The 9467-nt window shown below is 38.8% G+C and overlaps 1 protein-coding gene and 1 long non-coding RNA gene across 2 annotated transcripts; both read left to right on the top strand.

Moving 5' to 3' along the window:
* Window positions 1–1227: 1227 nt before the first annotated feature.
* On the top strand, window positions 1228–6230 carry LOC122081110 (probable WRKY transcription factor 40). Its single transcript, XM_042648086.1, has 4 exons — window positions 1228–1365; window positions 1444–1698; window positions 3405–3524; window positions 5763–6230. Exons 1-4 carry the CDS (start codon window positions 1330–1332, stop codon window positions 6120–6122), a joined length of 771 nt encoding a protein of 256 aa, XP_042504020.1. The 5' UTR covers window positions 1228–1329; the 3' UTR covers window positions 6123–6230.
* Window positions 6231–8848: 2618 nt separating this feature from the next.
* Window positions 8849–9460, top strand: LOC122080983. Its single transcript, XR_006140966.1, has 3 exons — window positions 8849–9032; window positions 9157–9271; window positions 9347–9460. It is a non-coding gene; the product is annotated as an uncharacterized LOC122080983 (long non-coding RNA).
* The last annotated feature ends 7 nt before the right edge of the window (window positions 9461–9467 follow it).

Raw genomic sequence — 9467 nt, forward strand, 5'->3', positions numbered from 1 at the left:
TATTCACTTCTTTGAATTTCTGACCCACAGAGTTTGTGCATTAAGCTTTAGTGATCTGTATTTCAAAAACTCTTTTGAGGGATATAATACAATTTATTCTCTAATCCTTCGGAGGTTTTGATTAACAAAAGTCCTTAGAGCTATCGGGGCAAGAATAGAACCTAAATCGTTTGATCGAGGTCAAATTTAATTTTGAATCTGATCAGGAAGGATTTTGACATGCCCGACCATGCATATATTATTAAATGACCATAGCACAAGGAAGATTTTCGTGCCAACAATAACTAAACGCCACTTCACTATAATCCAGCTATACTCCCATGGGAGAACTAATTGATATTGATTTGAACCCAATAACTCCCAACTACCGCCACCCCCCTCCCCCTTCCCAAAGAAAAAGGTAATTGAATTCACACGGACAATCACTTATATTCAATTATTATCTATGGATGAGTAATGATGTGTTGGTTGGATTCCAATGTGATGATTGATACGTCCATTTCTTTCATACTCCATAGTCAATCAGCAACCGCTTGTCTCGTATGCATTTATATTGTTTTTTATTACATGAATTATGTGTGATTGCGTGTAATCTGAATTTAACTTTTGATTTGAATTATTATACGAGACACGTCTCTTTTTTTTTTTTTTTGATAATAATACGCGTCTTGTTCACCACCCCCCCCCCTCTTTTCTTCCCAAAGAAAAAGGTACATAGACAATCACTTATATTCAACTATTATCTATGGATGAGTAATTTTGTGTTGGTTGGATTCCAATGTGATGGTTGATACCTCCATTTCTTTCATACTCCATAGTCAATCGGCAGCCACTTGTTTCGTATGTATTCATATTATTTTTTATCAATTATCATTCAATCATTTTCAACTGCAGAAGATGTTTTCTAACAAGTCTGTTTATCTCCACAGCGTACAACACGTGGTTACGGTGTCCACCCTCTCCTGTAGGAAAAGGGTTGGAAGGAAAATTTGCTTACGTTGATTTGCTGAGGTAATTATACTGAAGTCAGCAAAATTCTATGCGTCTTAAAAGCGATGAACCTGTTTACCAGACTTCAAGATTCTACCTGAAATTATTTTTCTCTTGGACCTTCTCAAGACTCAAGAGTAGAGTCTTGTTCCCCTCCACCCTTTACTTCCGGGGTCGAGAGAGAGAGAGGACTAATTGGCCGCCTTGAGTTGGTGAAATGATATAATTAGCGTGAACCGAACGGCCATTGAGTAATATTTCTTGCGACGAATTCTCATAATCTTAAAATAGGGCTCTGTCCTTTTCTTTTGCTTTTCCCTCACTGTTCAGCTCAATATCATGGATGGTGAACAAGATTCGTCTCTTGCAGAGAAGGTTAAAAGAAATATGGGATATTGTAATCATCAATCATGAGTTTATTTCCTCTACTTATAGTTTTGTTACTTTCTTCAGGTGCAAGCTCTGGAAGCAGATATGGAGCGTCTATACAAAGAGAATGAGAGGCTCAGCTCTTTTCTTGAAGTGATGACCAATAACTGCAGGTTCCTTCAAGCCTACCTGCAGGGGAAGGTGACACAAGAAACAATTGTTGCGGCTACTGCCCAGAGTGGCTCAAGTGAAGATTCCAACAAGAGAGCTTGGAATGAAGTTGCAAAAACCAAGATGTCTCGGATCCTCATAAGAACCGACCCTGGGGACTGCAGTCTCGTAAGTCATCTTCCCAGACTTCAATATACGGGTAGTGATTCTCTGGTGTGAAAATCGTTTGCAGCCGCTGTACTGGTACAGTGAGCATCGGATGGGTGGGAGTCCCTTGGAATGCGTGTCCAGATGCTCTCAGTCGTCCGATGCTTACCACACCTCACCGCTCCCGACAGAGGATGTGGACTTGATTCTCTATCAATCTGGGAGCACTACCATAGGCCGTGGTATTGTTCCTATCTCTCTCCTCCACAAAACGAGGGTATAGGTGTCTTTCATGTGGGGGAGAGAGAAGTAGATGCATGGGTGTCCGGGAGAATGGCTTATGCCGACACTCTCATGTATTTATTTCTTTCCTCTAGCCTGTGTGAAAATATATTCCTGCTCCTCATAATTTAAGGGAGGAGAGAGATAGACGCAGGGAGCGCTAGCGAAGGTTGCACTCTCAGAGATATATATGCATACATATGTATGTATGTATGTATGTGTGTTTGAAAAAGAATACTGCCTAGTCATGTGGACCTTGCGCCCAAACACTAGAGGGTGCGAATTATCATCCCACCCCTGTAAAATCACTAAACTCCATCCAAGTTGATGCATCTATGCGGAGACCATGCCTTCTGTACCACCATAAAACTGGTCGTTCTTGGGCATATCCCACTCCTAAACTAAACATACGGGAGGGAGTCGAGTCTGCCATATTAGAAGGGATGTAAAAACAAATCGATCACCTATTTAATTCATTGTTCCAAGGTAGGGCCCCGCCTAATTCAAGCGATCAAGAACTTAAAGGAGGTAAGATGGGTAGTTGATCCGATCTAATATGGACGGTAATTGGAGTCGGGTGCTCTCCTAGGATTCTCTCATCTCGGATCCTGGGAAAGAGGATCAAGTTGGCCCTTGAAAAAAACTTGATGCACTATCCCCCTTCAATCCTTAGAGCAAAATGCGACAAAAAAAAGGGAAATTCATGGACCGACCATCATGTCCATCTCATAAGATCTACGATTCTCAATGGCCCTCACCTTGGTGCAGGGGCTACACAACCAAGTAGCAATCTCTTTCCCCATATATATATATATATATATATATGTTAAAGTTTTCAAATATACCTACTTAAAACTCAAACTGCACATGGGCATTGTATACCCACAAAAAAACAATATAGCACCCTTGTGAAAGGGTACTCAATACCCCCAATTTCACATGCTCCCGTAATACCCCTTCTAACACCTAGAGCTGCACAAACGCGTTGGGGAGAACCTTGCCCCATATATATGTGAAGTGGTTCTCTATACGGGAGTGCGGCCTATGCCAATGCTCCCTATGTTATCTCTCTCCTCTGACAACCAAGAGGTATGGATGTCTTTCACAGATTGAGGAGAGAGAGAGACATAAGGAGCATTGGCATTGGCCATTCTCCCAAACAATTTTTTTTTCATATATATATATATATATATGGGGAAAAGAATGCTCTTTGGTTGTGCCAACCCTACGCTTGCCCAAAGACCAATGAGAGGGTGCATATGGGCATCAATAGGGGTGAGTTTCTTGGGTTTCATAGGGGTAGGGGCATCATTTCACCATCCTCTGTGTCTGGGTGTTGGGCCACTCAACTAGTGAGGTTTTATATGTATATAATTTTATTTTTTTATTTTTTTTAATCTCTCCATCTTATTTTCGGATTCAATATGGATCCTTGGTGGTTTCAGGTAGTGAAAGATGGATACCAGTGGAGGAAATATGGACAGAAGATTACTAAAAATAACTCTTCACCTAGAGCTTATTTCAGGTGTTCCATGTTTTCAGCTGGTTGCCCCGTCAAGAGAAAGGTATGGGAGATCGTTTATTGAGTTTGAACTAACCCATGTCTCCTTTTGTTTGGAAGGTTGGTACAAATAAGCTTTTACGACATTCAAGCATATTTTTTTTGCTAAGAATCAGCAATGAATTTTATTAATAAAAAATTGAAGATCAAAGAATGAGAGAAAGAAAAAACAAACTATTGAGCTACTTTTCCACCATCGGCATGGCCATTAGCAGAAAAAGCAATCCAACCAAAGGAAATACAATCAAATGGTTATGAGAACCTAAATTTGGGTCTCAATTGAGCATCCGAATTAATATCAGATACAAGAAAAGATGGAATAACATCCCAAGTAGAAGAAAATCTAGTTGAGGCAGCATACTTTGTGTGTTTGTCCGCTACACAATTGATCTCACAGAAGTAGTGGGATATATACCATAAACAAAATCTAGGTAGCTCTTAATCTACCACCACTCCCACTGAAACACCCATGGAATTTTTTTGTTCTTGATGCACATTACGACAGCCATCGAATCACATTCAATCCAGAGCTTTCGGATATTCATTGATCTTGCATGATTGATACCAGCAAAAAAAAGCAATGAATTCAGCAACAAAGTTTGAGAAAATCCCTTCATAATTTGCGAACAACCTATAGAGAACTCCATTGTCATCACCAAAATCCCTCTAGCCCCAGAGCAACTAGGATTTCCTAGAGAGCACCCATCAATATTGAGCTTCCAATATCCCAAGGGAGGGCATTGCCAAGTTGCTTCAACAATCTTCCTTGCTGCTGATGGAGATATTAGTACCTTTAACCGTCTAGAAAATACAAGCTCCGATACCTACTTGATATTGATTGGAACTAACTTGGAAAAATCAATTAAATCTCTCAACACCACCTTGACCACAAAAGAATGATTCCTCTCCAAACATTCATATTTCCGTTTGTTCCTTTCAGACCATATATGGTATGGAACAAGAATAATCATAGCCATCCAAAGCTTGCTCAAACTAACGATTTTTCCTTTCCGTTTCCACCATGAGAATAATTCCTCGATGGATGGAAAACCACACCAGGGAACTTCAAAAAAACACATCAGCTCTGTCCACACCTTAGAGCTAAAAGAACACTCCAAGAAAATATAAGTATATGATTCATTCTCCTTTTTACATAGCTCACATCTCGAAACCATTGGAACGCAATGTTTTTTAACCAGATCATCCGTAGGCAAACGAGCATGAGCAAACCTCCATCTAAAAATGGAAAATCTAGGATGCAGACCCTTCATCCAGACTAGACGAGGCCAACCAAGAGTATTATTCTTATCCCTCAAAACCTCCCAAGCTGAATAAAATGAAAAAATACCAGACTCAGAAAGAGACCATACCCGTGTATCTTGAACTTCCATGGACGGAAGCTTGGTAGCCACAATCTGAGCAGAAATAGCTTGCATTTGAGAAGAGAGAACTGGAGGCATACACCACCTCCCTCCTTCAAAAAAATCTGATACAGAAGCAGCAAGTGTACGAGGGAGCTGAACATCATTTGGTAGCAAATCAACTCTGTCCTTTCCTAACCACCGATCGTACTAGAAATTAATGGATGTACCATCTCCAACGATCCATCTTTCTGAATCTCCTATGAAATTCTAGATTTTTTTAACCCAGGGAGAATAGAAGAGGATTTGGTTGAACCTTTTAGGGAGCCATCAGCCGCAACAAACCGCCCTCGCAAAAAACTTGCAAACATCAATTGGTCTGTCCTAACAAACCAACCTAATTTTGCAAGAAGAGCCAAATCCTCCATGAGACGACGAATGCCCAACCCACCTTCTTGCTTGGGTTTAAAGTACTACTCCACTTAACTGTAATTGCCTTGGAAGAAGTTGCTTCACCACACCAAATGAAATTCCTGATCCATCTTTCCATCAGTGCAATAACAGACGATGGCCAAAGGTAGATTGAAAAATTGTGTAATGGGATACTGCTCATCACTGATTTAACCAGTTCTACTCTTCCTACCAATGACAGTAATCGACCCTTCCAACCAGATAGTCTAGCCTTGAACTTGTCGATTAAAGGCAGAACTGCTTCTTTTTTCACCCTTCCTTTAAAAATTTGAACTCCCAAGTACCGAGTGGGAAAGCTACACTCTGGAATCCGTAACACCTCCTTGATTCTTATTTTCCTTACTTCTGCAATTGAACCCAACACATGAAGAAATCAGATTAGCTTATTTCTTCTTTCCTTCTGTGATTAGGTACAGAGATGTGTAGAGGAAAATTCCTTACTGGTTGCAACATATGAAGGAGAACATAACCATGCGGTTATTGAAGCACCAAGTGGTTTTACAAATTCACCAAATTGCACAATCATGGCCTCAACTACCAATTCCCACGGTTTCTTACCTAATATTAATCTTTCTAAACCAAATACAACCCTTGGTTTGGCGCTTCCTACGGTTCATGAAGACAGCAGAAGTCCTAGCCATGATTCCATGGACAACAACAGAATTGAAGAATATGTGGCTTCCTTAGCCAGAGATCCTAACTTCACTGCAGCTTTAGCAGTAGCAGTTGTACGGTCAATTGTGACCCTCCCTCATCCGACTCAGATGTGAAATTTGATATATGTTATTAGTCTTTTTTTGTTTTTTTTGTAAGGGGTATATGTTATTAGTCAAGGTCGGCTTCTTGGATACTTGTGGACTTAATTATCCTCATGGGAAGACTACCGTACTCTTATTTCTATTAATTGTAATGGAGAAAACTAAGTAGAAGGTAGACAGTAGCATCAAAGCTCGAAGGTACTTTGCCATGTAGAAATCCAGAAGTGGTTTTTCAATTTCATAAGTATTTTCTCTCTTTTTTTTTTGCTAGAAATTCATAACTTTATTTAAAAAATAATAAAAACAAAATATATCCAACTAAGACAAAGAAAAAATCCCCATCTTCGGCAAGGCCATTAGCAGGGAGTCTTGTCACAAAAGAGGTGATAAGTATTTTCTTTCTCAAGGATCACATGCCCTTGTTATTGTTTACTGCCACCTCAACTCTGCATGTCTGAAAGAATTTTATTTTATTTTATTTTATTTTAAGTCCTACGTCGATTCTGAGCGGGATAATCCATTTCCTCATATACCTATGAACACCTCCTTTTATTTGATTGGTCTTTTGAAATGAAACTTCACATAGCATCACAGGGTGTTCTTCCGGTTCTGTCCGATTTTGTCCTCCTTAGTTATGTTCACATATAAGGTGGCTTCAACCCACCTACACGTGAAAAGGAGTGTTAGTCATATTAGTCCCACATGTTGGTAGTTTATGCTTCTTTTGAGGATGCAGCTTTTCCATTGCATAAACTAACAACACGTGGGAAAGCAATGGAAAAGATCATGTGAGGCTGATAATTAGGGATTAGTGAGTAGTAGTTATTTTAGTAGATTATTAAGTAATTGTTTTAGATTATTAAGTGATTGTTTTTATTATAACTGCTAGAGTCATGAAGTAATGTGTAATTATGGGTGTAATTGTGTAAGTAGTAAGGCTAGTTGTAACTATATTTATATTGGAGAAGTGGAGGGAGAAGATAAGTAATGGCTATTAAACCTATTTATTAGTATTTTTGGAATAAAATAGGGACAAGTTAAAATATCCCAATTATTTCTCTTCTGAGGAATGAAGCCCGGGTCCCTCCTAATTAGTCAAATTTTATCCCTATAATCTCTTTTTAGAGATTCATATCTTTTCTCTCTTATGAGATAGAGGTCGGCTTCTTCCTAATTAACCAAAATCAATTAGTTTCTCTATTTTCTCTCTGTTATCTCCACCACTTAAATTCACTTCATCTTAATCTCTTCAATGCATGTAACACATGTGGTGTTGTTTAGATACTCAAATTATTTGAGGCAATTGTCATACATCAATATGTGACACAATCGGGAATTTTTGTTAAGATGGTGTAAATGAACATATGACGGTGTTTAAGTCTGCTTCAAAATTGGACAAATAACTAATCCACATCTTCCTGTCACTTCAACATTACTTCTAGAGTTATCACCTCGACCCTTGGCTTACTTGATGACTAAGATTCAACAAAATCAAAGAAGAAAATCCGTCATTCTTCCATTAAAAATATGAAGAAATAAGATTGATTCATTAAATGGTAGTCTATACGATTGGGATGATGTATGAAAATACAATTGACAACTTTTTTTTGATAAAAGATAAAATGGAAAATTAAATTAGTCATTTACAATTATGAAAAAATTTTGCTAATCAAGAGATATTTTCTTTGGTAAAAAATGATGCTTGTCAAGTATTATTGTAATATTTAACCCAAGGGAGTAGCGTAGTTGGTGAGTAACGAACTTGGTACGAGTCGTAAACTCGGACGTTGTAACTTCGACTCCCATTAGGCACACCTTGGGACACTCACACAGGGGCGTTTAGTGCTCTTCACTGCTTTCAATGAAAGTTAAATGGTTCTCATTCAACCCCAATATGACCCGGTCCATACGGTTGCGGGGTCAGTATGAGCCCGCGGACTTTGGATACCCGTCGTTAGCAAAAAAAAAGTATTCTGGCAATGTTTCTTGCGAATCGTTAATGTAAAATGGATATTCAATGAAAAATCCCAAATCCCAAATCCCAAATCCCATGCGAGATAAAACCTAATTCACTTAAGCCTATGTATAAAAATAAATACATGCACACATGTATGTACCCTTAAGCTTTCATATGGCTAACTAGATCACGATCTATTCACCTGTTAACTTTTCTCTATGTACATACATAATTATGTACAAACCTTTGAATGTGTATCACCTACAATATTACAGCCTATCAAGCAATTTTATAATATTTCTCTTACTTTTTTTGATAATAATATTTCTCCATACAACTGTTGGATGGAAAGAGCGTGATGTAGTTTAGCTATATGTCAAAATTTAACGTTTTAATTTAATCAATTTCTAATGAATTAGTTTGTATTCTTTATATGTCTATGCATGCATATGGTAATTTGACAACTATTATGTAATTTCTTATGATTATATATATTTTACCACGTGAAAATTACTCCATAATAGAACTGAAACTTGGCATATGAATTAGAATACTATGAATCTAACTTTCTACTACAAAATATGGATCTCACCTGACTTGCCGCATGACATTTATTATTGACTTTTGAATTGAATCTGTAAAGAAAGTTCAAACCTTTACAGATGGACCCATCAACATGACCACGTACAATGGTAAGAGATCTCAGAAGGCAGAAACAAGAATTTTTTTTTTGGTTAAGGAAAAAATTAGTGACTTACTGAAGGCTATTTATGCTGGATAAAAATCCTCTGTTTTTCCAATCTTCTGTTTTTCCATGTTTTGCTAGGTGCAGAGCGCGACACGTGGATGATGCATCACCAACGGTCAAGATTAGATTGGTTTGAGGGGGTTATTAAATCCGGTTTAAATGGATGATTCGAACCACCATTTTTGAACTGGTCCTTTACCAAACAACTCATTTGCAGGTTTGAATTTCAAATCCCTAAAACCCATTTTTGAATTTCATTCCCCGTTGGTTGCTTTCTCTCTGAGAAACCGTCTCTCTGTCCCTCACTTCACTCGAAGCTCACGAATGGAAATCTCCTGCAGGTTGCCCTCTCTCGCACGACGCGCTCTCTCTCATCCGTCTCTATGTCCCTCACATCTCTCGCTGCTCACAGAGGAGAAACCCTAGCGGTGGTTTCTTCTGCTGCTCCCGGTCAAGGTCGAGGCTCACGAAGGGGTTTTTCCTGTAGGCGAAAGGGATTAGTTGTGGTTTCTTCTGCTGCTCCCGGTCAAGGTCGAAGCTCACGAAGGGGTTTTTCCTGTAGGCGAAAGGGATTAGTTGTCTCTCTATCTTGCGAAGGGGATTTTTTGCTAGGTTTGAGTCACTATCGCGCCGAACTTTTTTCTGGGTTTGA

Source organism: Macadamia integrifolia, chromosome 6 (genome assembly GCF_013358625.1).
Source record: "Macadamia integrifolia cultivar HAES 741 chromosome 6, SCU_Mint_v3, whole genome shotgun sequence".
In the NCBI taxonomy this organism is placed as follows: Eukaryota; Viridiplantae; Streptophyta; class Magnoliopsida; order Proteales; family Proteaceae; genus Macadamia; species Macadamia integrifolia.